The sequence below is a fragment of the Anguilla anguilla genome, chromosome 12, assembly GCF_013347855.1.
Source record: "Anguilla anguilla isolate fAngAng1 chromosome 12, fAngAng1.pri, whole genome shotgun sequence".
Classification (NCBI taxonomy): Eukaryota; Metazoa; Chordata; class Actinopteri; order Anguilliformes; family Anguillidae; genus Anguilla; species Anguilla anguilla.
Genome location: NC_049212.1, coordinates 31,163,281 through 31,190,915, shown reverse-complemented (window position 1 = coordinate 31,190,915; position 27,635 = coordinate 31,163,281). Strand labels below are relative to the sequence as shown.

At 47.6% G+C, this 27,635-nt stretch overlaps 1 protein-coding gene across 2 annotated transcripts; it reads right to left on the bottom strand.

Moving 5' to 3' along the window:
- Positions 1 to 5,627: 5,627 nt before the first annotated feature.
- Positions 5,628 to 26,703, bottom strand: scn4ba (sodium channel, voltage-gated, type IV, beta a). 2 transcript variants are annotated; one of them, XM_035385186.1, is made up of 5 exons: positions 25,992 to 26,703; positions 10,503 to 10,666; positions 9,692 to 9,911; positions 8,100 to 8,229; positions 5,628 to 7,850 (listed from the first exon to the last, which is right to left on the bottom strand). In XM_035385186.1, the coding sequence occupies exons 1-5, from the start codon at positions 26,083 to 26,085 to the stop codon at positions 7,757 to 7,759; spliced, it is 702 nt and encodes a 233-aa protein (XP_035241077.1). In that variant the 5' UTR covers positions 26,086 to 26,703; the 3' UTR covers positions 5,628 to 7,756. The 2 variants fall into 2 exon arrangements, with proteins under 2 accessions (XP_035241077.1, XP_035241078.1); XM_035385187.1 differs by lacking the exon at positions 25,992 to 26,703 and adding an exon at positions 25,530 to 25,654.
- Between the last annotated feature and the right edge of the window lie 932 nt (positions 26,704 to 27,635).

Genomic DNA, 27,635 nt, shown 5'->3' with positions numbered 1-27,635 from the left:
TTTATCCAAAGTTTTATTTGTCATACATTTTTATTTTACAATCCAAAAACTATAGAGGTGCATAGTTATGAGAAGGAAAATGAGGGACATTGTACAGAGGAGAGGGAGGGGTCAAAGAGGAAGAGCACATTCACTTGTAGTATTATTGTTATTATTATTATAATTATTATTATTAAAATAAGCGCAGACAGGGTTGGAAGACCACTCCAAGGTGGGTGTCGGCATAGAGTTCAGTCAGCAGCTGTGTTAGAGCATATGAGGGTGTTCATGGCTAAGGGTGGGTTATCCCCCTCCACTAAACGATACACCTCTTCCCTCCCCCCCGCCACATCTGCCCATCGATTAGCCTAGGGCCAATTGGTTTGTTTCAAGGAACCACTGGCGACGTGGGCGTAGCAGGGCGGGGGTTGAGCGTCCGAGGATGAGGAGGACGATGCAACCGTGTGCAGGTTTGCAGAAGAGGGTAGTGATGGGTAAACATGTCAGGCAAAGCGAGTGGGATCCCACGCTTCGCTCGCGGCCTTGCTGGGCCCGTGACTGTGATGATGTGCGTCTGTGGATCTAACTGAAGGGCTAGGGCTCTCAGCGAGCGCGGCGGCGTTCAGTAACTGCGTGTGTGAGCTTCACAACGGAGCCTCAGGCTGTCCGGGTCTCTCCTGTAGGCTAACCTGGTCATGCCACGAATCTAGACATGTTTTGCGTTTGTAAAAATTCTTAAAAACTCTGCGGGAGAGTCAAGTAAAAACGGGCTTTTGTTTTACCAACTGGGCTTTTTTTTAACGATACTTTTAGAAAATCAAACCCTTTTCTTTTTTTTTTTTTCTTTTAGTCTGTTCGTTTTAAAACGGCAATAGATGGGGGTGGTTCAACAACCGGTTATTGGCACCGTCTCTGCGCTGGAATGTGTAGAGCAGAGAGCGGACTGCAGACTCTTGGCGTGGCAGTGAGAGTTGGAGCCGCTCAGGCAGTGAGCCGCGGGGGTTTCCGAAGCCGATGTCAGGCGAGGCTCTCGATGCGACCGGCTCGCGGTCAGGGCGGGGGACGCGGGATGGCGCCGCCAGCGCACTGCGGCTCGAGCCGTTCCGGGTGGCCTTGAAAAGCGGGCAGGGGCGCTGAGTGGAGTTCGCCAGCAGGTGGCGCCCATGCAGAACGCTTACCTGCTCGTCTAGGCTATTAAGACCAGAACAGCTCAAACTGCGGTCCAATGCAGTGCCATCTACAACATCGCTGAAATAGTGCGGTCTGCACAATACAGTTCAGCGGATCTGGACTACAGAATGTTTTCCCTGACTGGTTATTAATCATTAATCCAATTTGATCTGAAAGAATTAATTAAACAAAAAATAACAATGATAATCATCATCATCATCATCATCATCATTTGTACTGTGTATGTTACCAACAGATAGACAACACACCCGGCTTCAGGTGATCCCAGTCGGCACAGTATTATTTACGGCTTTATTTATTTATATCTGCACCTGCGAGCAGAATTGAACGGTAAACGGTCGCCTGGATTGGCTATTTTAAAAGCCATATATGGCTGCTGGGTTACTATAAAACAGTTATTTGTTTAATGCAGTTTTACGCTACGGCGCAGTGTTCAGCCTGGGGACTGCACGAGGAAGTGTGACGCGGACCTCGATTGGGCCGTTTGGATACGCCGCAGTACCGGCAAACGCAGCCGGGTGGCGCTCAATCCGGACGAGGACAATCCAGCCCAGGGTCTGCGGATATGAGACCGACGAGTAACCGTTAGCGTACACATCGTCCAAAACAGAAAAGGTTATATAAAACACGCCTAATACTGCCTAAATACAAATATTAATCTTGAACGGACGACGTGAGCAGTATTCCGTGAGTTACCGGGAAAGGGGACGCCTAAACTATTTATCTACGACATTCTCAGATTTGCAAGCGCGATACGGCAAGGAAAGTAATCATGAATATTAACGATTTGATGGAACCCACCGAGAGACAAAGGATGAATGTAATATGTATAAATATGCAGTCGCTCTGAACAGTGCCTGAGTAGCAGACATTTTCAGTTAACGTTGCCCAGAATATACACAGGCATCAGTTCCTTTATATACTAGCTGGTTAAGCACTGGTTGTTAGAGATAGATCTGACAGTCCACTGTGGGCAGTTACGTAGGGCAGACACCTTATCCAAGGACACTTAGTTCAAAAAGTCCTAAACTCTGTGTACTTAATAGCCTACAGCTGACTCTATGCTGGGGACTTGAGTGGTTTTAAGGGACCACTAAGAACGAATGTGAACCTGGTACGGGTGTGTCTGTGAATGTGTGTGCGCGCCTGTGCGTCGGGGCAGGGATCCCAGATCAGATAGACAGGACCTGAACAGCACAATCTCCGCGCGTTCACAGCATTGACATAATGTCTTATGGCAATACAATGGTCGGGACATTCATCAGGGACCACATCAATACGAACAGATAATACATCAGTGCATTCGGCAGGCAGAGTGGGGCAGGACCCGGTTTTTTTTAACGTGAGGGAACAGTTCCCAGTGACGACTTATACGGAAAGATAGCTTCACCCTCGTGAGGTTATTTTATTGCTAACATTATCCATGTTGGAAAAATTTAAAAAATGTCACGGTGCTGAAGACACAATGCGATTAACTGTGTGAAAGATTCAGACAATGAAAAGTTGTCTGGAGGCTGCTGCACAGGCCACACGCCAGTGCGCATTAACGGGCGGCAAGACATCTCAGAGCGCCACAGCGACATTGCGCGCGCGTTCGCTCCGGATGTGTTCGGAAGCCTTCGGATTCGCCGTGTCACTTCCTTTTTCGCCCAGCGCGGCTAGGCCCGAGCAGCAGCCTCCACCGCGGCGGCGACGGCCGCGGGACGCGGGTCTGGCGCCGCTCTGCCCGAAAACATCTCTGGCGGGTTCCGCCAGAGCCCCTGATTCCAGAAGGAAAGTCAAGTGTTTCGGAAGACCTCTTGACGTGTGCTCGGTTATTACAGAGGAACGAGAGAGGGGGGGAAGGGGGAGGGGTGGACGTCGCCTCCTCAGCCGTCAGATTCAACTCCACTTCCCCAATATTATCCCAAAATTTCCCCTCTGACGACATACACCACCTTCCCCGCATCCTTATTCCACTCTCTCATTTTGTCTCACAACAACAGCCACATTCTGCACACAAAAATAAAAGACTCTAGATTGGTAAAGTGCACAAAGACCATCCCTTCCCCACACCACCACCAACCTCCTGCATTATTTTTTCTTTGGGAAGTGAGGGGGATGGCGAAATGAGGGGAGGTACTATTAGTTTGAGTTTTCAGCTGAAAACTCCATTAGCATGACATTCACAGATTATGTCTTTCACAATTGCAAGTATACCTACACAGAAATATACCTCCTCATACAGGCAATGTGAAGAGGTTTTTCTTTTATTTTAACGGTGAAATGCTATTAAAAAATAATGCGGGACCATGAGTCATTTGCTTTGGATCTAAAACAAATAGGAATTTAAAACAAGAAAAATAATAACGGAATTAAGAATATATTAAAATGAGTAGAAATAGAAAAATTTAAAAACTGTTTAAATATTTAAGAGACTTCACTCTGGCGTCATACAGGAAATTGTAATGGCACTTTTTCTCAGGATTGCCTCTGAAATTGATTGGGTTTATTTCCAGATGACACTGTCCACTGTAGGAAGAAGCCCAACTTCACTGCCCACCACTGTCCTCCTGCTTAACAAGAGCCTATTCGTTAGGCGGACCAGTCCGTTACATTTCAGAAGTTTCGCCTGTTGAACAGGAAGTCTGCTCCGAACAGTTTGTTACTGTTGGCAGCACTACTCTACTCTGCAGATGTTTCCTAGGGGCGGAATACCGTTTTGGGACTGTTTAGTGAACCCCTCTTAGTCACGCCTTGTCTCTGCAGGCCTCTACACACAAGCCCCCCCCCCCCCTTTTAAGTATTTTGCAGAACTGCCTTTTCAGAAGAAAGGTGGTGGCGAAACGGCAGCGTCTGGTCAGTGGCGGTTTTTTGGCAGTTGTGCCACTCCGAGCGGCTCGCGAAGCGACGGGCGATCGGGACGGGAGCGCATTTTCCGAGCGCCCCCGTGTGGCGCTCTAGCACTCTTCTCTTAGGCGTGTCACCTTGACAACGGCCTCCCGGGCGAGGGCCATATGTTCTTTAACGAGGTGGCGTTCGCTCAAACGGATACCTGCGCCCCTTCCACCTCCCCGCCCCGCCCCCTCTACGATGACTGATCACTTCACCGAGAACGCCTCGAGGACAAGCACTCTGAAACCCAGGTGGAGCGAAACCCAGGTGGAGTCACCGTACCCCCTGGTGGCCCTTGGGATATGTCTGGGAGGGGTAATTAGGGTAATATCAGTTTTGATTCATTTCTTTGTCACGATATGGCCACTGAAGTTTGTACGGTTTTTGCCTTTAAAGTCTACCGACAAGGGCACATGTCCAGGCCACGATTTGCACCCTTCGTTTGCGGATGTCAAAAAACGCATCTTAAAATGGTTCATTATATTCAAGTTAATAGACTCCTGTGCCAGCGCTAGAGCACGATGTGCCCTTAAAGGGCTCGGTAATCACTTTCAGAGCTGAGCGGTACACGGTTTTTAGAGACCTTGGAGCTAATGGCGTGCAGCAGCCTACGACAAGAAACAGATGGAAGGACTTTGTGAGCGCCGGGCAGTTTGTGCCTCTCTTCTTTCAACGTTTACGCTTTTTTTTTTTTTTCAATTAGGCCGTTTATCCCTTTCATTTACAAAGGATCCAATATCAGATCCATTCTGTATCATGTTTCCTGGATTGGATGCATATCCAGTAGGTCAGGATCTTTCAAAGCGCGGTCTTATGTGTTACTTGTTTGTTCTCTTACAAACAAATTCTCTCCCTTATCTGTGCTAGATGCTCTCTCTTGACAGAAGGCAAAATTACGAGTGGCCTGTCCTCGCATTTTAATGAACATGCACTTTTTACACGCATGTTTTTTATGCTGTTTGAGCACTGCCTTAAAAGCAGCGTGTTTTCTCAGACGTTAACCGGTGGCTGGACCAGTACTGGCACCTGAGTTCCAAAAATGGGTGTACCAGAGAAATGTGGCAAAAATTGCGCAAACCTTTCATTTTTTGGCATACCAATCCAAAACCGTGTGTGCCAAGGACACCGAGGAAGTAACGTGCCACCGCCAGTGGGCATGACCCGCATGTGTTAGTCACTGTGGTGTGTTAGGGGGCATGGGTGGTACAGCAGAGCTGGGCTGTGGGCAGTGGGCTGGGCTTGGGCAATGCCGTCCAGTGAACCCGTGCCAACTGAGCGGGTACACTGGACTCTATTCTGTGGGGGAGCCTCTGAGGAATGCAGCGTGTGCTGAGGCTGAAGCACCTCAAAGCACAAGTTTGACCGCACGTGGTTGAAGTTGGGGGGCGGGGGCTGGGGCGGGGGGCGGGGGCTGGGGGAGAGGGGGCACTGGAAAACAAGAGAAGAAGAGCTGTCTTGCGGTAAGCCTTGTGTACAGTATACAAAATTTCTCACATGCTAAAAAAATGCATCGGTTAATTGTTAGAAGCAGCATCATAAAAGTTCATTCGTTTCTATGGGGATTGGGGTTTCTGGGGATTGTCAATATATTTTTTATGTATTTTAATTTTTTTTTTTTTTTAATGCATTTTCTAAATGTTTTACTTTTCCATAGCAGTTAAAGTCCTCCCCAAAGGCAGGGGGAGCTATAAGCGTTTACAGGCACCTGTGTTTCATCTAAAGCAAACCAGTGAGTGAGGTTTCAACTCCAAACCACACCCCCATGACTCTTTTCTGGGCCATTTCCATAACCCTTCCCTTTAATCTGAGCTCTTTTGGTTTGTACAGGGGACTGAGATCAACTGTCAGTCCCTCTGCTCACCCAGCCCCCACCTTCCGGATGTTTCTATAGTTGTACGCAGCTCAGCTTTTCATAAAATCGGTACGCAGTGCAGTGTTTCAGTGGAGTGGAATAAAAACCGTCTGTGTTTGTATGTGTTTAAATCAGGTAAACCGAACTACAGATATCTCACAGGCACAATCTGTATATTAGTATATTTATATAATCATCTCCCGTTTTTTTACTGCTTTCCGATACTTTTTTCTACACTATGAGTGCAGTTCCCTGTCCGTGTGTATTGCAGTAGCTGCACTGGGGGGTGCATAGCAATCCTTGGAACGCCCTAAGTCTGCAAGGTCCTGTCAGCGATCTTGGGTTCTCTGGCGGGACGGGGCCCTGTTCCTCTTGCTCCCCGGGGGTTACGGTTCCCATAACCCTCACAGGCGACGCCCCAAATCCTGCTCTAAATCTGGAAGATCAACAGGGTGTTTGATTTCCGTCTTGTGCTGTGTTATAGTATACGGCAGTTTGGAGACCTTGGCAGTGTGACCACGGCGCGTTCCAGTATTAAACCTGAGCTGCGTACAAGTATAGCCAGGGGTCGCCAGTTTCCCCCGGCAACGCGAATGGCAGCCGGTCGCCAAGACCCAGTCCACTTGTGTTCGGAGTTTGAGAAGCGATGTTTCGGCCCCTCGTGGCAGAGCGCCAGGGTGGGTTTCGTCGAGGCCCCAACGAAGCGGCAAATGGAATTTGAATCTAGTTTGGTCGGGTTTACATCACTCCGGGTTTGGGTCCAGTTTACAGCTGGTGTTGTCATGGGGGTGTATCTAATCCAGTTCAAAGAATATAGGGCACAATTAATGTTCCCCGATGTCAAGCATACTGTAAAATATATGTAATATATTTTTCATATCTATATGTAGTACCTTTCCATTATATTTCTATACCATTCTTTTTAAAAAAACAGTCCATAGTTGTATCATTCTTTCTATACACCTATTTAACATACACACATACATTTATACACACATACCTAAGCATATATATATATATCCCCCTGTGGTATACTGTCATGCACAAATGACCAAAATTTGTCTTGTCCAGATTTCTTCAATATCCAATGTAGTGCCACTCATTTGACATGTGCTCAATTTGTTTGACATCCAAGCTAACATTCATAATTAACACAGACCCTGCTGAAAGAATAGGTTGTGCTTTTTTAAGACTCATGAAAGAATGAACATTTTTTCCATGTCGCTGGAAAAAAAACTGAGCTGAAAAAACTGAAGAAAAGTCACTCTCACACAACCAATGAAGCTTGACATTGAAGTTAGTTTGTGTTCAGGTGAAGGTCAAAAATATGGCAGCAGGTGCACAAGCCTCTTTGTTAAGATTCCAAACGACAGAATGTTTTCATACTGGACTTTGCCGGGCAGAAGCTAGCGCTGTACGTATGATTGACTCAAACTCAAGAGGGGGGCAGAGCAGTGCAATGTTCTGATTGGTTCAGAGGTTAGGGCTCAAACCTCAGTTGGTGCACAGCACATGGTTGTGCGAGGTACTCAATTGCTTAATTAAATATCTAACAACGAACTGTCTAAGTGGATAGTGTGTAAGAAAACAAAAATATAATCTTTGAACGTGACTGCCAGGATTCCAGCTAAGCAAATAAGTAATGTAATGCAAAAAATTCTATACTTTTTTTAACATTAATTCCAATTCTAAATATAGGTGCCATATCCACTCATGGATAATTCACAGCTTGTACCATAGAGGGTCTTACGTACATGTGTATATATGTATATGTCTGAATATATATTGTACATACCTAGTATATATGTACATATATACATATATGTGTATATATGTGCATACGTATGCACATGCATGTTCTCATGCCTTTGGTGTTGCTTTATTGTCAGCTTTGGATCCTGTGAGGCCATTTTCAGTGTTGTCATTCCCTGTAGAACTCACAAGGCACTCTTTACTGTGGAGGGAAACACAAGGAACAGCAAGGGGGCGTCTACTTCAGAAATCACATTCTTATCCAAATATTTAAATCATATTTTTCACTGAAATTTCTACTTCTCTCTATGTAAAAATGTAAAAGTTTTAAAATAATCAGCTATCAATCGATAGATTTTTATGAGAAAAGCTGTATGGAATTAATTTCCCTTACTTTTACCCCCAAAACACTCCCAACATGCCCCGCCCCTGACCCATCACCAAGACTTACTTCTTCTCATTGACTTTGCGAAGTCCAAAGAGGATGAGGGCCTTCAGAACCATGACTAAGACGATCAGTCCGATAACCCCTCCCACTACAGATGCGATGATGACCGTCAAGGTGTTATCAACCACCTTCACTGGAGAGAGGGCCAAAAGAGAAGGGACAGTTGGAGAACGACTGGTCACTCATGCCACAGGAACTTAAATATGAGTTTACAGGTGTAATTGGCCACAGTGTGGAGTCCACGCATAATCGCACCCTTAGTTGCCATACCTGCAATGATCTGTACCTGAAGTTTACTTCTGTTTTAAAACATTCTCATAATTTTCTGGTGCTTTTAAATATGCCTAATATGATGGATTGTGACTGATTAAATGGCCATAGCGTCTGCCCACTGTAATCCCTGTTTGAAGATTTATGACATGGTACAGACTTGTAATCCCATTGCACATGTATGCAGGCCATCAGGAGTCATTAAGGCACATGGATGGGTAAGTAAGATCTAGTGTATAACATAATGAAGAGAACAGGCCATTCAGCCCAACGATGCTCGCCATTTTCTTACCACTAAAGTGTATCTAGTGCTCGGGTTTACCTACAAACTAGGTACTATATCTAGCACCGTATCAAGCCTGATTTTAAAAACTCCCTAGAGAGATTCTGCCTCTACTACCCGGACCTACATTACTGTGTACTGCATTACTTTTTGGCTGAGACCGCAACAGCGGGGCCAGCCCTATAAACGCGAATGTCTGTGACTGAGTGAGTGATGAAGTTACACCGCGCATGTCTGTGACTGAGTGACTGAGTGAGTGATGAAGTTACACCGCGCATGTCTGTGACTGAGTGACTGAGTGAGTGATGAAGTTACACTGCGCATGTCTGTGACTGAGTGAGTGATGAAGTTACACTGCGCATGTCTGTGACTGAGTGACTGAGTGAGTGATGAAGTTACACCGCGCATGTCTATGACTGAGTGACTGAGTGAGTGATGAAGTTACACCGCGCATGTCTGTGACTGAGTGACTGAGTGACTGAGTGATGAAGTTACACCGCGCATGTCTGTGACTGAGTGACTGAGTGACTGAGTGATGAAGTTACACCGCGCATGTCTGTGACTGAGTGACTGAGTGACTGAGTGATGAAGTTACACCGCGCACGTCTGTGACTGAGTGACTGAGTGAGTGATGAAGTTACACCGCGCATGTCTGTGACTGAGTGACTGAGTGAGTGATGAAGTTACACCGCGCATGTCTGTGACTGAGTGACTGAGTGAGTGATGAAGTTACACCGCGCATGTCTGTGACTGAGTGACTGAGTGAGTGATGAAGTTACACCGCGCATGTCTGTGACTGAGTGACTGAGTGAGTGATGAAGTTACACTGCGCATGTCTGTGACTGAGTGACTGAGTGAGTGATGAAGTTACACCGCGCATGTCTGTGACTGAGTGACTGAGTGAGTGATGAAGTTACACCGCGCATGTCTGTGACTGGCTAATGAAGTTACACCATTGGTTGGCCAGTTCGGTCCAGCCATATACTAGGTTTTGATCTGGTCTTGTTTTTATTAAAAAGGGAGGTAGGGAGGAGAGACTCACATTCGTCTACCACATAGAGTCTGTAGGTGGCGCTGTGGTTGCGATACTTCTCTTTGGGGTTACGGGCGAAGCAAATGTATTCGCCATCGTCCTCAAAGGAGATGTTCCACAGCCGGATGGAGATGTTGTGGGTCTTGGTTGAGCCCACAAAGTCCACCCTGGGGTGATAAATCTTGACATTTGGCTCCACCCCTTCAATATGAATTACTGCCTCGCACAGCTGGAAAGAAAGGATTTGCAATGTCACTGCCACAAAGACCAGTGCATATGAAATGCATGAGAGACTGCAAGTTCCTGTAAAAACTTCTGCATGGAAAAGTTGATGATTATTATTGGACAAAGCAATTATATATCTCTTGGTGGTTATGTAGAATGAAGCAATTTCAATTAAATGTCTTTTTGAAGATATAGAACCAACAGATCTAACCATGTCACCAGCCTGATATTTTAGCTACAGCACCGCTATATCCGAATACTCCCACCCAGCTAGCACAAACCATTATTGCAATTCCTCACAACGTTACAATAAGGTCGAGTGATCTGGTGATAAACTATTTTTTGTGACAAGAATGCAACAATGCCTTCATACAACATAAACGAGCTTTAAAAAGATTCTGATTTGGTCATTTGAGCATATCAACAAGCACAGGAGTACAGTCTGAAAGCAAAGGAACATTGGAAGTTTGATGATGACAACAGGACTTTCAGCCCGTCAACAGTAGGCCATTCAAAATTGGATACAGATCATCTTTACTACGTGATTGGATAAAGGGTGGCTGACAAGCAGGGGGAAGGCGTGGCCAGCCCTCACCTTAATCATGGTGCCGTTGTCATTGTAATGCCAGCTGAAGAAGAGGTTCTTGATGCCGATGCAGCTGCTGTAGGTACACGGCAGGAGCACGGTGCTGCCGTTCATGGCCTCCAGGTGGTTGACTTTCCCTACCGACACCTCCAACGCCTGAGCGTACCACACAGCTGAGAGAGGGAAGACAGAGGGAGGGAGTGGGGATAGAGGGATGAGGTAAGAAAGAATGGGAGGAGGAAAGGAGGAAGACAGAGGGTGGAGATGAAAGGGAAAGGAGGGACAGAGAGTTTAGGAGATGCCCAAGGCAGGTGACTTAAATAAAACATGGTATCACTATTTGCAGAGTAGCAAAATCGCATCTTTTGTGCCAAGAACAGTTGATTCAATGGCGAAAGATGTGGTTGGGTATATGGCTTATACAGAGTACTGCCGGGATCAATCACAATCTCCTATCAGAGAATCCTACGGGCACTGGTTCACTGTGAAGAGAGTCACTGCGACATGCTGGCTAACATTCTGACATGCCACACTGACAGGCCTCTGGAGGAGCTGGAGGTATCTGAGGTGAGGGACAGGAGGTAGACGGAGAGATGTAGGGAGAGAGAAAGAGAGAGCAGAGAGGGGAGAAGAGAGCATGATGCTTCTCACCGCCTGCACCACCTCCCATCCCGCAGCGTTCTCACCATGCTCACTGGCGTCAGTCCTGAGCGGGCTCGGGACGGGGCGCTATTTATAAACCCTCCCATCCCTTCTCAGTTATTCAGCCCCGAGACATGAGGTAAACAGCAGAAGTAAAAAAAAAAAAAAACGAAAAAAAAACAGACGTCCCGTACAAGCAAGCGCCCAATGAGGTGCAAGGTCTGTCCCGCGCCCAGACGATACTACTCTGGTTTACAGATTCTGAAAGTTCCGGTCCAAGTGCCCCCCCCCCAACAGCTTACGCCTCATTTCGATCCTTGCAAACTCATTTTGGGAAATGGAAGTGCTGCTGCTAAGCTGCATTTAACCGTCAGCGATACTCCCCACTCCTCGCACAGTTCCGATCATTGATTTGAGGCGGTGCCACCGGAGTTTGTTCCTGAGACCGAATCGAGCTGCGTGGCACATTGCAGTGGACAAAGTCAAGTCTCACCGGTGAGAGTGGCCTTGACTTTGCCAACTGTATCATGTAAAGAAGAGCTGCAGTGGTTTTTTGGGTTTATTGTTATCTACAACCCTATCTTTATCCACCCTTGAGAGAGTGGGGCAGAGAGAGAATGAGAGATGACTATGCCACAGCTGGAGGGACAGTCAGTAGGCCACAACAGTCCCACATGTTCCCTAAAATAATTTTGTTTATATTATTTGTGGATTATTATCTTGCTCCTTATTACAATCCAAAGTCACCTGTTTGGCTTGACTTGAATGATAAGGCAATGGCAGTGCTGTTAGCAGATTAGCTGCACGTTTACAGGGGCCCAACCATTTGAGGATGGCAGTTGTGTTGGGAGTGCTGCAGGTGAGAATTGTCCCCTCTCAGTAGTATGCTAACCAGTAACACAGTGCTGAACATTCACACTGCTGTTGGACATTGTGGATGTTCTGTACAAGAATCAGATACGTTGTCAACCTCAGCACAAGCACAGACATACAGTACACACACACACACACACATATACACATACACACACCCATGCGTGTTGACACATACACACACACACACACAGACACACGGACGCAGAAATACACACATTGAATTGAATACAAATGCATTCAAGTTTGAGTGTATGACGCAGACCACCCAATGCGGGTCATTTACGTAACGGGAACATTTTCCTCATAGATTTTTTTTTTCTATTTCGGCGCTCTCTGTTGCTCAGGACTGCAGTGCAGCTGCAGCATCGCATTACAGGAGCTGACTGTCAGTGCCGTTTCCTCCGCAGTCAGGCCATGCGACGTGGCTACCTGTACCCACAAGCATGCACACACGTGCGTTATCACACGGCTGGTAAACACAGTAAGCTAGCTCAGGTTGAAAGCTAGCTCTCAAGCATAGAAGAATGAACACAGATGCACACAAAACTCTGGATGCACATGAAAATGACAAAAGTCCAAGCTTGAACACGATACATATTTCATTTGTTTTGCGATGGGTGTGCACCAGTGTGTATTACGACAAAGGCCCACTGCAGCAGAAGAGAAAGAGGAGAAAGAGAGAGAGAGAGCACTCAGCCTACAGTTCTATTAAGGAAAGGTTGAAAGGGCTACTGACATTGACTGACCTCTGTGCGTGTGTGGGTGCGCATGTGCATGCACGTGTGTATTGTATGCAAAAAGGAGGGAGAGATTCTGCTGACCTTCTACTGTCATACAGGATGTGTGTCTGTGTGTATCTGTTTGAGTATTCTGCAGTGCCTGTGTGTGTCTATGTGTGCCTGTGTGAGTATTCTGCAGTGTCTGTATATGTGTCTGTTTGAGTATTCTGCAGTGTCTGTTTGAGTATTCTGCAGTGTCTGTGTGTGTGTCTGTTTGAGTATTCTGCAGTGTCTGTGTGTGTGCCTGTTTGAGTATTCTGCAGTGTCTTTATGTTAATCTATTCTGGTGCAATAAACTGGAGCACTGCGGTCCTTCTTCGCCAGCCGCTGAAACTATGCTAGCAGAACCAGCACAACTGCTGCGATCCCCTTTGTTTCATGAATAACGTACTTCCACCAACAATCCTCTCAGATTGTGAAAGAGCAATTAGATGTTCATTTTTCTGCAAACTGTAATCATAGAGCACCTACATCACAGGCTACGCGATTGTTTACATTATTATTATATGAACATAACAATTTGACAATGTGAGCGTGAGAAAACACACGGTCGCTGCAGTGTGCCGTTGTTTCTGTTGTCACCGTGGACCGTTGCTATTTGCAATCATGCAGGGAAAATCAATGGGCGGTTCAGAGGTGCTGACAGATCACTAACTGTGGCAATTAACGGATGGGTTTTTGCTCCGCCCACCTTCGTGATAATGTGGAAGAGGAACTGAAAAGGAATAAGGGCAGAAGGAGTTGCTAGGACACGGTTGTTGTTGTTGTTACTGTAGATAGTTCCGAACGTTGTTCCCCCCCCCCCCCCCCCCCGAGTGTGATCCAACTGCCTTCCGTCGCTTCGTCTCGTCTCAACCCTCAGAACGTAACCACCCTTCTTCGTCTCTCCTTTGATCTCTCTGAAGTTGTGAATGGCTGTGCTGATCCTGTGCTTCTGAAGCGGAGCACAGGGTCCCTGCTTTGCTTTTGATGCGGTTAATTGAGTGGAAGAGATTCTTCATTACAGGTCTTTTCAAGATTCAGTTCACTCTCCTCTCTTCCACTCCCCACGATACCATTAGCAGTTAGTAACTGAATGAGCTAGGGGAAGACCCACCCCCCCCCCAGTAGGCGATGTGCATTCCCCAAACGTAGGTTTTCCTTCTGCACAGTCATGCTTCCTGCATCTTGGTCTCCTCCCCTCTCTCCCTCTCTCTTTCTCTCTCTCAAAATCAAATTCAAAGTGGCTTTAAATTAAGAAAATGCAAGAAACAGAGCAAACTTATAAACAGAATACAAACAAACACACACGCACAAACGTACACACGCTCTCAGACTCACACAAACACACATGCATTCACATACACGCATGGAAACACACTCACAAACTTAGACATGTCACACACACATGCACACACGTGTACATACACCCACATGCACTGTGAGGGAGTGGGAGTTTTGGGAGACCAACCGCGACTGAACAGGGGGTTCTTTAAGCTATTCACCAGAGGAAAAATAGCCACAAAGTCTCAAGAGACAAGGACAGCGGAAAAATAAGGGAAAGGAAAACAATACTCCTTAGGGAGAGTATCCCAAAGAAAAGCTCTACACAACCCACGTACTGGGTAAAAAAACTCAAGCTTAAGGAGTATGAACTCTGAAAATAAAACAACTGCCGGAGCAGAAAACGGGGCAACTCAAAGAAACAGACCTCAAACCGAGGCTGAAAAAGTAACACCCTAAAGAAAGAATACTGAGCTTAGATTGTGGCACTAACTTGTTGCCAACAATCTAATAAGCTAAAGACTGTTGTGCTAATTTTATAGCCACAACAATCCTTTACCTTTACCTTTACCTTTACCTTTACCTTTACCTTTACCTTTACCTTTACCTTTACCTTTACCTTTACCTTTACCTTTACCTTTACCTTTACCTTTACCTTTACCTTTACCTTTACCTTTACCTTTACCTTTACCTTTACCTTTACCTTTACCTTTACCTTTACCTTTACCTTTACCTTTACCTTGCTTGACAGAATACCGGCTCTCGTGCAACATAAGTGACACTGAAGCAAAGCTTATCAGCTTGCTTGGGGTTTAAATAGAACGCCAACAGGTGCAAATTGTAAAAAGAAATTTGCAGGTGTATAATTCAATCAACTCAATGGCCGTAATAACTGAAGAAAAGGCACATGAAAAAACCAATGGCCGTAATAACTGAAGAAAAGGCGCAGGAAGGAAAATAAATGGTGGCATCAGCCAAAACCATGACATGCACATGCACACATACACAAACACATACGCATGGACACTTCTGTGAAGTCTGGTTTCAATCCACATTTGTCCTTACCTTTTACTCACAATGAAAAGCAAATGCTTGGTTATTTCTGAGACACACACAGGCTGGCAAGTTCATCAATCATCAAAATGAACTTGGCAAATTGCCCTTGTCAGGAAAAGAAAGAGGTTGCATTTATTTTTCAGTCATTGTTAAGGACTAATGTTGATTGAATCCAGGAACTTCTGGGCAGGGGGTGGGGGTGCAGGTTCAGGAGGCTCTTGTCCAAATGGGGGTGTCATAGATGAGAACACCTGAGTTCCAGGAGGAGAGCATTAATCTTTAACAACATTAACAACACTGTTAAACTTACTCCGTCTCCTTCAACCGACCTACCCAACTCACTCTCTTTATCTCTCTAAAAATTTTCGCTAATTTCTCGTTCAATTTCAGTCGCACTTTCCCTCTCTCTTCCTCTGTTGCTCCACACAACACCGTTTTCATTGACTAGTAAATTTATTTTATTTATTGTTCTTGTCAGGCCATCTGAGGTTGGCTCTACAAACTTGTGCTCTCCTCTGAAATGTGATGTCAAGCCATTGCAGTTATATTTGCTGTTTCGGCAAACATAATGTCAGTATTCCTTCAAGAACTATCATTACTTGTTTCTTTTCAACCAGTCAAGATGGCTAAATTTAACCCCCCTGCCCCCTTCTCAGAGCTAATCCCAGATTAACGGAGGAACACTGGTTAATCTGCCCAAAAAAAAAACAAACAAAAAAAACAGAAAGACTCAGACACTCATGCAAATGCAATTGCGCACACGCACACATGCACACGCACACACATGCTCACACTCACACATTCACTCACACAATACACACACACACATGCTCACACTCACACATTCACTCACACAATACCCGCACACACATATTCACAGTAGGGTTGCCAGATGTTCTGTTTTTTGACTGGAGCAGCACGAGTCTTTTGTGGTCCAGTGGGACACGCCCATTAGGAGGGTATATGTCACCCGCTCCCCTGCGCAGCTGCAGGGGCATGCGCAGCTGCAGGGGTGTGTGCACGTCCAGGGGCATGTGCAGCTGTGCAGTGCTCTTGGGCTTGCATGCAAAACCGACATAAATGTCAGCCATCTGTTCTGCTGAAATGTGAATCCACAGCAGGCCTTGTGTGTGTGGCACATACAAGATAGCGGCTCGCAATCTGAATCTGGGATCTGTGTATGGTAAACCATGTCCCTCTCTCTCTTTTTCTCAGTCTATACATCCTTCTCTCTCTCCTCTGTCTCACTCTCTCTCACTCTACATATATTTCCCTGCCTCTCACTCCTTTTCCCTCTCTCCTTATCTCTTTCTTTATTCTCTTCCCTCTTTCCTTCCTCTCCAGCCTCTGACTCTCAGGGTCCCCTTATGGTGTTGTGCCCCTCTCTCTGTACCCTGGGTCCTCTGTCCATATTTACACAGCTAAGAGATGCTTAATAATTCATTCATTTTGCTCTTTCTGAAAGACAGAAATGCTGACGGTGGGTTTTTTTTTAACCTTCTCGACACGTGTCCATCTGCCTCTGTCTCTCTCTCTCTCTCTCTTTTTTTTTTTCTTCCTCCTTCTTTCTTCCTATTTCTTTCTGTCTCTCTCTCTCAATTAGAATTTCAATTTCAAAGCGCTTTATTTGGTATGACGAACATATGCATTTGTGTTGCCAAATCAGTTAAATAAGATAGCAATGTACAATATGGATGATAGATTAAGAAAAAAAAATCAACAAAATGTGATGTTAGGTCTGTGTATGTCTGTGTTTGCATGTGTGTGCAGGCATGCATGACAGGGGTCACTCATTGTCCCTCTGAGTGTGGGAACAAGAACAAACATTGTGCTGCTAGTATGCAGCAGTCTTTGCTTTCCTCTAATAAGAACGGTAGCTTGTCTACATCAGCTGTTTTGTTGAAGTGGGGACATTTCGGGCTAATTTTGGGGTGGAATTTTCGCAAATTTGGCTGAATTTGGCACATTCAATCAGGAAGTGTTTCTCTGTTACAATTTTGTCTTTACATTCTCTCTCTCTCTCTCACTCACTCTCTCCCCCTCTCTCGCTGTCTCTCTGCAGAGCTAGACTGTAGGGAGACCAGCTGAGCTCTCTCCTGGCTCAAACCTTCCTGTCTCTTACCTCCACTAGGGATGAGCGGTGGGGGGGCGGGGGGTGGGGGGGGGGTTTCAGTTGGTCTGCTTATCCTCGGTTCCGCAGGCCCCTTGCTCTGCGTCCACGGGGGCAGCAATATGCATTACTTACGGTAATGCTTCTGGGGGGGGGGGGGTCTAATACATCAGAGCCTGTGTCTCGAGTGCGAAAGAGACTGTGACTCACAGGCTAAACGCAATTAGCATGTGGCGCACTGCACCCGTACGTGCCTCTGCAGACAGGAGCCGGGGGGGGGGGGGGCTATGAAATTGAGAAAAAGGGAATTTTATCCTTATAGAAAGCACTACGCTGCTTTCATGTTATGGACCGCATAAACTTTGCCTGGGCCAGATGGTGCAAATAGTCTGTAACCAATTTGCACAGCTCTTCTTCTGCCCGATTTGACGTATGCCTTTAGCTTAGCAGCGCTACCCACCGCAGGCTGCGGTTCCGGCGCTGAGTGCACGCTGCTGGGATTACGCGCTCGCTCCCACTCCCAGAGGGCCACAGTCTGAGAGGTCTCTTCTGCATCGCAGACTTTACCCTCGCTGCCTTCCCTGACCTTATTTGCCCACTCCCCCATTTTACCCCTGTAATCCACTGACGCCAGCACGTTATTTTTAGTGCAAAATGTAATTCAATCTGAAATGAAAACAAACCTCTATTAAATAAATAATCCAGTACTAATTTACACTGAAGCCATCCCAGAATGCAATCAGAACTGGTAAACCGTCTACAAGAACATTAAAAACATTTCTATTGACTGAACATTGACAATCAATTGTATATTTAGTCTACCCTTGAAAAATGAAAAGGTGAAAGTGCTGGTCCTGGCTTAAGCCACTTTGGGAACTCTTGCCGCAGGGAGGGAGGGGGATTTCAGGATCACAGTGGTTGTTTCAGGCCGAAACTAATGAAGATGTGCTGAATGAAGGCAGAATAAGATTTTACTCTTGATATAATCCCGTCAGTCGATGGAAGATTAAAAGGCGGTGTGAGTCACAGTTCTGAAGGTGTCCGGATACCAGGAGCCTTTCACACAAATGAAATATAGGCTGTGCAGCTGTTCACTGCTGTAATCCCTGCTAAATCCACTAACATCAATGTTCATCAAATTGAAACAAATCACATCCTACTTCACAATTATGAATGAAAGATAGGAATAAATCAACCTGACCTGCATATTTGAAGGAACTGGTACAAACTCAGGTATGCTCTGTGGTTATGACCTCTGACCCCAGAGGAACATACGAAGACAGTCACCCCTGAAGTTCATAATCTGGGTTCTCTCACAGATATACTACACACTGACCAGACGTACCCCTTAAGGAACCCCAAACAGTCATCAGAAAGCGCTGCCCTGCTCAGGCCGGGGCTAAAACCTAACGGACGGGGTGAGAAAGTCCCCGGTAGGCTACTGGGTTCAGATCTGATTCAGTTCCACCCTGATGCAGTGTCCGGGGGCTCTGGGATCAGGTCACCCATCAGTCTGCAGCTCCACTCCACATCCAGTGAAGGACTCCTTCAGCGCTGACCCTACATTACACCCAGCGTACACGAGTCCCCACAGATACATAAACACGAAGACGCCCTCCCTCTCCTCCCTCTCCTCTCTCTCCTCCCTCTCCTCCCTCTCCTCTCCCTCCTCTCCCTCCTCTCCCTCTCCTCCCTCTCCTCCCTCTCCTCCCTCTCCTCTCTCTCTCCTCCCTCTCCTCTCCCTCCTCCCTCTCCTCCCTCTCCTCTCCCTCCTCCCTCTCCTCCCTCTCCTCCCTCTCCTCTCTCGCTAACTATCCCAGGCTGATGTGGTTACACTTCTCATGTCACAGAAACAGGAATAGAAACAGGAATAGAGCAGTGCATGCCAGACTTTCCCAGTTCTCAGCACGCTTGGTTATATAATGGCTTTTTGTGGATGTTCATCTGTATGTATTCATGATTTGTATTGAGGTTATAGTTTTGCATAACTTGCATTTGGTGCTGTATTAATGTTTTACCAAAGCTTTATTCATTTAGTGCTATATTACCTGAGTTATCTGTATGTACTTATGATTTGTTCTGTGGTTATAGGTTTCAATATATAACACATGTAGTGCTTCATTAATCTATTAATGTATTAGTAATGCTTTATTAATTTAGTGCTTTATTAATGAATGTATTAAGTATATATTCATGATTTGTTTAGTGGTCTGTAGCAGGTCTGTAATTGTTGCTCCTATGGCTTGGTTGGGTGTACTTGTGTTACAGGTCACTCTAGATATTAACTGAGGACCTGCAGGGGACCTTTGTTTGTTTGTTTGTTTTATTATTTCTTATGTGTTTGTATTATTGTTATTATTGTTCTTGTGGAAATATAAGAAAATCCAATAAATGTATTGTTTAAAAAAAAAACTGAGGACCTGCAAGATAAATAATGTAACTCTTTCAGAAATTACTTTTTGTTTAACCAGGTAGATTTGAAAATTCAATTCTTATTTGCAGTGACGAACTGGAGAAAAAAAAAGCAGGCGGGGAATGCAAGGGACTGTGTAGCCAATCATATTGTCAATGAGTTATTTATGCCCAGATTTGAACATGCAGCACTGTGGCAAGGTGTGCCATTCCAGGACGGAACAAACACGCTCCCAAAGAGCTGACACAGGGACTTTGCATCCTAGCAATTACCACACAGCCTTCACCGAATATAACAGCAGTGGCAACTTTTTCTCACTAGGGGGCAATGGGGCCAGAGAATCAGTCACAGCCTGTGAACAATGCCCGACCGCTTCTCATTTTAACGCCACGTGATGTGGTGAGGTGGTGTGTAAAGGCTGAGTGTGAGAGCAGTGGTGATGCGGTGAGGTCCTGTGTAAAGGCTGAGTGTGAGAGCAGTGGTGATGCGGTGAGGTCCTGTGTAAAGGCTGAGTGTGAGAGCAGTGGTAGAGGGTGATGCGACGCGCGCCCCGTTCTGGTGACTGTGCTATCGGCGGTGCGTCGTGCTCAGACTGCTCCTGCGTCAATTAACATACAATTAACATACAGCCAATGTGCATACAAACTATAATTACACAGTTTATTCACACACTCACCACACTATACAACTCACATATATAATCCACATAATTCAGTAAAAAGATAATGTACATTAGCTATGCTCCATAACGCAAAAATTGTTAGTTGAGTTCATTGCGGATGAAGATATCCATCTGTATTCGATGAGTTTAATACATTCAGAACGTTTTTAGGTTATTGATTTTGTTTTGTGTGAGGTTTTACAGGAGAATTTTTTTTCCTGTTCTCAAAGCCACACATATCCACCCCATCCATCAACACACTGCAGAGCGCTGTGATTCTGATTGGCTGTGGAACTCACTGTGTGCACCGGAGAGCCGCATGGGTAATTGAATTGGGTCATTAAATTCTGAGAGGTGTTGTTGACTCAGACTTTGTGTTAAATTGTCAATTCCTGGAATGTCACCTCCCGCTTCCCTCATCTTCCTCATGTAAATATATTTGGTGGCCGTAGAAACAGACATTCTAGATCAGCCAGGAGCTCCCATCTTATTTGTGTCATGTAATTACATCCTATATGGCATCCTATCCCCTGTTTTCAATACCTACCACAGATATTTTTTGTGATACAAATAGTCACCTCTGGTGCCTCCTCAGTTCTCTGTGCTTGTGGTTCCTGTCTGATGATGTAACTGTGATTGCCATCTGTCATCAACCCTACTATATAAATTGCAATGGTAGGAATACATTCCTGGCTATTATATAGAACATCTGAGTAGCTACCTGATATCATACAGTTGAAATACAGGAGGTTCTGTCATATACAATGAATCACATAGGAATTTGAAGGTTCTCTGACTGGTCAGCATGGATATTCTACGGTTGCCTTCATCACCATATATTTAAACAGCATATATACAGACGGGTGACAAATTAAAGGAAAAATCTGAATAAATGAGTGGAGAAACATAACAGGCACATATATTTAAACAGCATATATACTGTGCTTCTGGACCAGTTTTCACATTTTTCTGTCCATTCATTAAATACTTATTTTGTTATGACCAATTGTCCTTGTTAGGCATGATGGGTAGCAGATCAAACAGAGGAACAAACGGCCAACAGATTCCGCTGCTTGTACTTGATGTGCTGAAAAAAGTTTCAACAGATGCAGTCTTTTTCTGGCAGCGAAAAGTATGTGAGCTTTGTGTGTCTGTCTTTAAATGAGTGGAGTGTCTCTCTGCGGCTTCTTCACTGAACACTTCCAAACCAACAGAGCACCATTGTTTCACTGCACAGAAAACCATTATGTCAAGGCTCTCTACATGCTGCATACATTCTTTTTTTGCAGAAGTTAATGCAGGCTGCGATGATTACTGTCAGAGCCACAATGGCCCACAGTCCTTTAGATGGAGCCCACTTTTCAAGTGCAGCCAGTGAACTCCGTGCTCTCGAGAGTCGCACAGCAAGAGGGAGAAGTGCAGCCTCACAGAGGACTCCTTTCTTATCTCTGATATTCTGTCCTTCCTCCCACATTTCCTGCTTTCGTTTTTTTTATGTGCATGCCCGAGGAGCACGAACTGACTTTCTCCTTCAAGCTGGGCCCCCTGGAGCGAAGGGGGTGAAAGGTCAAAGGACAAAGGGCGCGTGGCGGACAGGGTGGCATGCCAGGGCCCAGAGGATCGAGGCAGTAACTGGGCAGCATCTGGCATCCGGCCAGCGTTAGCGGAACCGCGCTAAGCTCGGGGACGAGCCCCGCGGGACGCAGCGCACCCCTCCCGAAACACCCAGAGAGGCCGTCGGCACACCCCTCCTCGGGGCAGAGCTCCCACCTGCCGGGACTTTGGGGAGACAGACGGGCAGAAGCAACGCTTCTAAACATGAATAAATAATTCCCTGCCGCCTGTTTGCTTTGCCGTATCTATTTTTACAAAGATAAGCTTTTGCTGTGCCCTGTTTCTAACCGTGGGCCACTAATACCTTCTTTTTCTTTTTCTCGGGTTCACACGCCTTGAATAACACAGTCTTGGAAAGAGCCAGAGTCATTGCAATCAGAACGGATAATCGCAGCCATAAAGCCTGATGCTAAGCTAAGATACTAAGTTGAAAGGGAGAATATCCATCCCAAATGTGTCAGTTTGAGCCTAAATCACACAGCAGAGCGCTATCGCAAAGCGGGAGCACACAACGCACTCCTAAGAAATCCTCAAAAACCTCCCAAGGCCCACCGTCATGGTGGCCCCCGGTGGGGAAAGGGTCGCTCTAGCGCAAGGTCGCAGGACCACACATTGGGTCGCATGACCACACATTGGGTCACATGACCACACATTGGCGCAGTTTCATGAGTACCTGGCAAAGCGAGATTAGGCACAGTGCGATCTGACTGTGACAGTAACCCGACACTGGAAACGACCACAGGCAAAACCCCGGAGACAGATTAGGGAAAGACTATTTATCAACCAGCGGAGTCCAGGAGACAGGGAACACGTTGAGCCATTGGGAGAGAACAAGGACACTGTCATAAATAATAATTATGATATTAAGAGTAATAATAATCAGGATCATCATCATAACATGACAAATATTTTGGGACACACACACACACACACACACACACACACAAATATTTACACACAGCCAAAAGGTATTCTAAATCACAACGTCAGCATTCTCAGAAACTGCGACAGGGAGAAGCGCAGTCACAAACAGAGAGAGAGAGAGACGGACAGAGCGATGGAAAGAGTGAGAGGGTGGAAAGAGAGAGAAAGACAAATAAAGACTGTGAAGCGCATATTGAAGCCTCCCGGTCGTGTGAAAGACAGGGGGCTGGCTGCCCCCCCCCCCTTGTCAGCGTGCCGACCCCAAGGCTGTACCCGGAAGACGGCAGAGGTCAGCCGAGCCACCGCAACACGATCGCCCCTCTCCTCAGAAAGCTGGAGGATTAAAGATGACGCTATAAAATCCACCGCGCAAGCGTCCCTTTGAAAACTGAGCCGCCGTCCGGCTCTCAGAAGCATTCTAACGCACGGCCAATGCTAAGCAAGAACTAGCGCAGCTGCAACTCTTACAGTTTGCTACATTTTGTGGGTGAATGCATTTACGGTGACGTGCGTTACTCATACGTTACACGCTGCCAGAGCTTAGCTCAGGACGGGCTGGACGGCAACGTTCACCTGAAGCCCCTAACTCTAGGACCCGTGGCCAGAGCGGTGACCTTCATCTTCATCACAACCCAGGGACGGCTTCGCCCCGCGAGGACTCAGCGGAGGAAGCGGCTCGCTCCGCGCGAAGGTGCCCGGCGAGGCTCTTTTCTTTTTTAACGAGCCCGTTAGCCAGGCTGCGCGTTTTTGGCGCAGCGACGTTGCAGATGTTGCGGTGATGCTGCATACGGCGGCTCCCCCAGCAGGGCTCCCCCCCCTCCCCCTCCCCCCCCCCCCCCCCCCCCCCCCCCCCCCCCCCCCCCCCCCCCCCCCCCCCCCCCCCCCCCCCCCCCCCCCCCGCCCCGGTTCGCAGGCTTTGACGCAGCGCAGAAGTTGCACTAACAGCTCAGCGGTTACAGGGCAAAAGTGGGCAAAACCAAAGGGCGCCTAGAGCATGGAAACAGTCCCGCCACAGATCCGCACTTTCGGATCGATGTGCACTTTACTCCTCAAACGCCAGGCGCACGAGCTGCCCAACACACCTGCGTCAGCTCATTTCATTCCAGCAACATCCCAAGACCGCTTTGCACATGCGCAGTAGAAAATCCAGCAGCTTAAAAGTTTGCATCTGAAGCAGATTGAGGATTTCTCAAGCTTGGCCACTTGTATGAAGTGTACAGTGTATGTACACGGGTCCATACAGGCTCAATAACTACAGTTCTGGGGTAAAATGGAAATGCACTGACTGTAAGCGGCCTTGCACAGTCACGCAACAGGGACTCAGTTTAAACTCATGAGAGGGTAGATCATCAATGCAGAATAGCTTGAGGAGAGGGAACCATCCCACCCGAACCCACCAAAAACCCCCTCACCCCTGACCGGAGCCGTCCTGCCCAATCTGGCCCCCTTTGGATTGCAGCCCTCCTGTCGGCTGTTGACACCCCACTGCGTACACCGGCTGATATGAGTACATTAGGTGCACGCCCTCCTGCGTTCCTACCACAACTACCTGGACCCCCCCCCCCCTCCTCCCTCCTTTACCATCACAGGAGGAGGAAGGAACAGAGAGCCTGCGGACTGAGCATCCAGTGTGCAAAGAGTACACCACTGGCCAGTGTAACGCTCACATACGCTGCAGGGATAGCTTGTGGCGCGGTTTAATTCGATGAGTCGTCCTCGGGATAAACAGGAACCCTTTTACTGAACCAACTCCACCACAGCATAGATCACAATCCAGCCGATACGAGCAAGGCTTGCCCTCTACAGGAACGCTTTTACTGAACCAACTCCACCACAGCATAGATCACAACCCAGCCGATACGAGCAAGGCTTGCCCTCTACAGGAACGCTTTTACCGAACCAACTCCACCACAGCATAGATCACAACCCAGCCGATACGAGCAAGGCTTGCCCTCTACAGGAACACTTTTTTCCTGAACCAACTCCACCACAGCATAGATCACAATCCAGCCGATACGAGCAAGGCTTGCCCTCTACAGGAACACTTTTTTCCTGAACCAACTCCACCACAGCATAGATCACAACCCAGCCGATACGAGCAAGGCTTGCCCTCTGCTGACAGTCAGAGCGGAGAGAAATCTAACAGCGCAGCAGAAGATACGCAGTGGTAGAGCCATGACGTGTGAGCGCGCGGCGCAATATCACTGACACACAAGGGCTCGTTTGAGCGCTTTCTGGAACAGCGCTGGACCAGTACACACAGTAATCCCATGGGGCCTGTTATTCATTCTGAATCCCAACTGAGAGCGCACGTCCGTCACAAGAGCAGGCAAGCAGCAGTCAGAACTTCTAGAGGGAGAGGAGGAGCGAAGAGTGAAGTGGCGGTTTGGGGCGGCGGATGGGTGCGGGGGTGGTGGTTATGTTTTGGTGCTAGCAAGGAGCCCTTTTTAAGTGGTCAACATCGATTTTTTTTTCTACCACTGGCGAATCAACTACAAACATAGTGTGTGACATAAACATTTAGGCACATACACACGCGGGCATACACACACACATGCGCATGTACACACACACACACACATACACACATGCGCATGCACACACACACACATGCGCATGCACACACACATACACGCGCATGGGACCCTGCACTGCACCTCAGTAACCTCCACAGATGCCGCATACTTCTGCTCTGTACCTGCGCAAACCGAGGGACGCAGGAACGTGGAGCTGGAGCAGATCCCCAGTGCTGTCCCATCTCCACTCCGACTCAGCCAGCCAGGCAGCCCGCCTTCCCACTGAAACTCAAAATGAACCCCCTCCTCCACCCCCCCCACCCCCCCACCGCCCCACCACTGCGCCCATCTCTGCGCCGAAGAGACTGGAGGGACAAGCTGTCCAGGCAGCAGAAGTTTCACCCCAATATGGACAGACAGGAGCGCCTTCCCAAATAAACCCTCAGCGCAACAAGTAAACGCGGGTGCGATCCTCCCCCCTTGAATTTGTGCAAGCAGTGCAGAAACTGCAGTTGGTTTGGCTGCCACCCCGGCACGGGCGAGGACAGTTAAAAGAGAGGCAGAGAGAGAAGTGGGGGAGAGAGAGAGAGGGAGTGGGGGAGAGGGGGAGAATGCGAAAGACCGAGCCGGCTGGGGGCACTCACCGAACAGCAGCACGACGGTGACTCCGGCGTGGACCACGTCGCTGGACCGGGCAGGACCGCGCAGGACCGTCCCGCCATTCCTCCGGGACTCCATGACCGTCTGTCTGTCTGTCTGTCTGTCTGTCTGTCCAGCTGTATGTCTGTCTGTCCTGGGCTCCTCTTTGCTGTCCCTCTGTCAGCCTGTTGGCCCCCGCGTGCCTCTGGGTGTGAGTCGGTTTTTGGAGTGGGGTAAGGGAGGGGCGGGAGGGAGGAGGTGTATAGGAGAAGGAGGAGTGAGAGGGAGAGACGCAGAGAGAGGCGGGACGTGGACCGAAGGACGAAAAAAAAAAAGCGAGAGAGGACTCCTTGCTGCTCAGCTGCGATCCTGCGGAAGACCCTCCAGCGCAGAGAGGAGAGAAGAGGAGAGGAGAGGAGCTCAGAGCCGGGAGGCGGAGGCAGAGGCAGGGAGAGAGGGGGAGCGTGAAGCGAGCTCTCAGCCCTTCGGGACGTGAGGAGCGGGAGAGAGAGAGAGAGAGGGGGAAGCGAGGGAGGAAAAAGCTCCGGTCCGGAGGCGGTGCCGGCAGGCAGTCGCCGGTCGGCAGCGGCGGTTGCTCTTCCCCTCCGGTGGTACGCAGCGGCCGCGCGGAGACCGCCGTGTGAAAGGCACGAGGGGGCGGGGGGTTTGGGGGGAGGTGAGGAGCCTGTCAGCCTGCTCTTCAGTGAGCAAATGCAGAGATTGGAGGCGGTTGTGGGAGAGTGGTGGTGGTGGGGGGGGGGGTTTGGTGCACGGCTGTAAGCAGGCAGGCAGCGTGTGTCTCCCAGCCGATGCGGGGAGTGAGAGAGAGAGAGAGAGAGAGAGAGAGAGAGAGAGAGAGGGAGAGAGAGGGAGAAAGACCGAAAGAGAGAGAGAGAGAGTACAAATTGCTGCAGAGGCCCACAGGATGGAGGGAGAGGAACGAGGGGTGAGTGGCAGTGGTTCTCTGGGAATCAGGGAGGGCTAGCAGTAGGTGAGGGACTCTCTCTCTCTCTCTCTCTCTCTCTCTCTCTCAGTAGCTCCGATCCCGGCCCCCCGCCCCCCTCCTGAGCTGAACGGCGGGTGATTGCATACGCAGGCAGTTTTGTGCTGAAGAGTTCCAGTTGTGAGGGATTTCTGCAGTGCAGGTGGGAGCCAATGCTGAAGTCCTGGAGTCATATATCAGACGACGGCCGGATCAGATGGCAAACACCACGCTGAATAACTGCCAGATAGCTCTCGGTGTTACACGATACGCGGATATCAATACACGCATGTGTCTATACAAAAATTTCCAATAACATACTGTGCACAAATTCTTCAGTTTCTCAATATTTTCACTCCTAATGTTCTCATTCGGTTCAAGAAATAAATGTTTATTTTATATAGTGTAAGTCCTAATCATTGGATGGGGGGCATTCCAAAAAAAGAGGGATTCATTAAAAAATGACAATATATTTGTAATGAGCATTTGTACACAAATATATTTTTGAAAGTAATTAACTGATATTCAGTCAAGTTTGTGCGCATGTGTATTGTGATTGTGTGGGTGTGCACATACTGTATGCAAGTGGATGTTTGCATGGTGCAATATTTCCGCTGCGCTTCCCACGGTATGATACGTTCAGGTTTCATATCTCTCTCATTCTGAC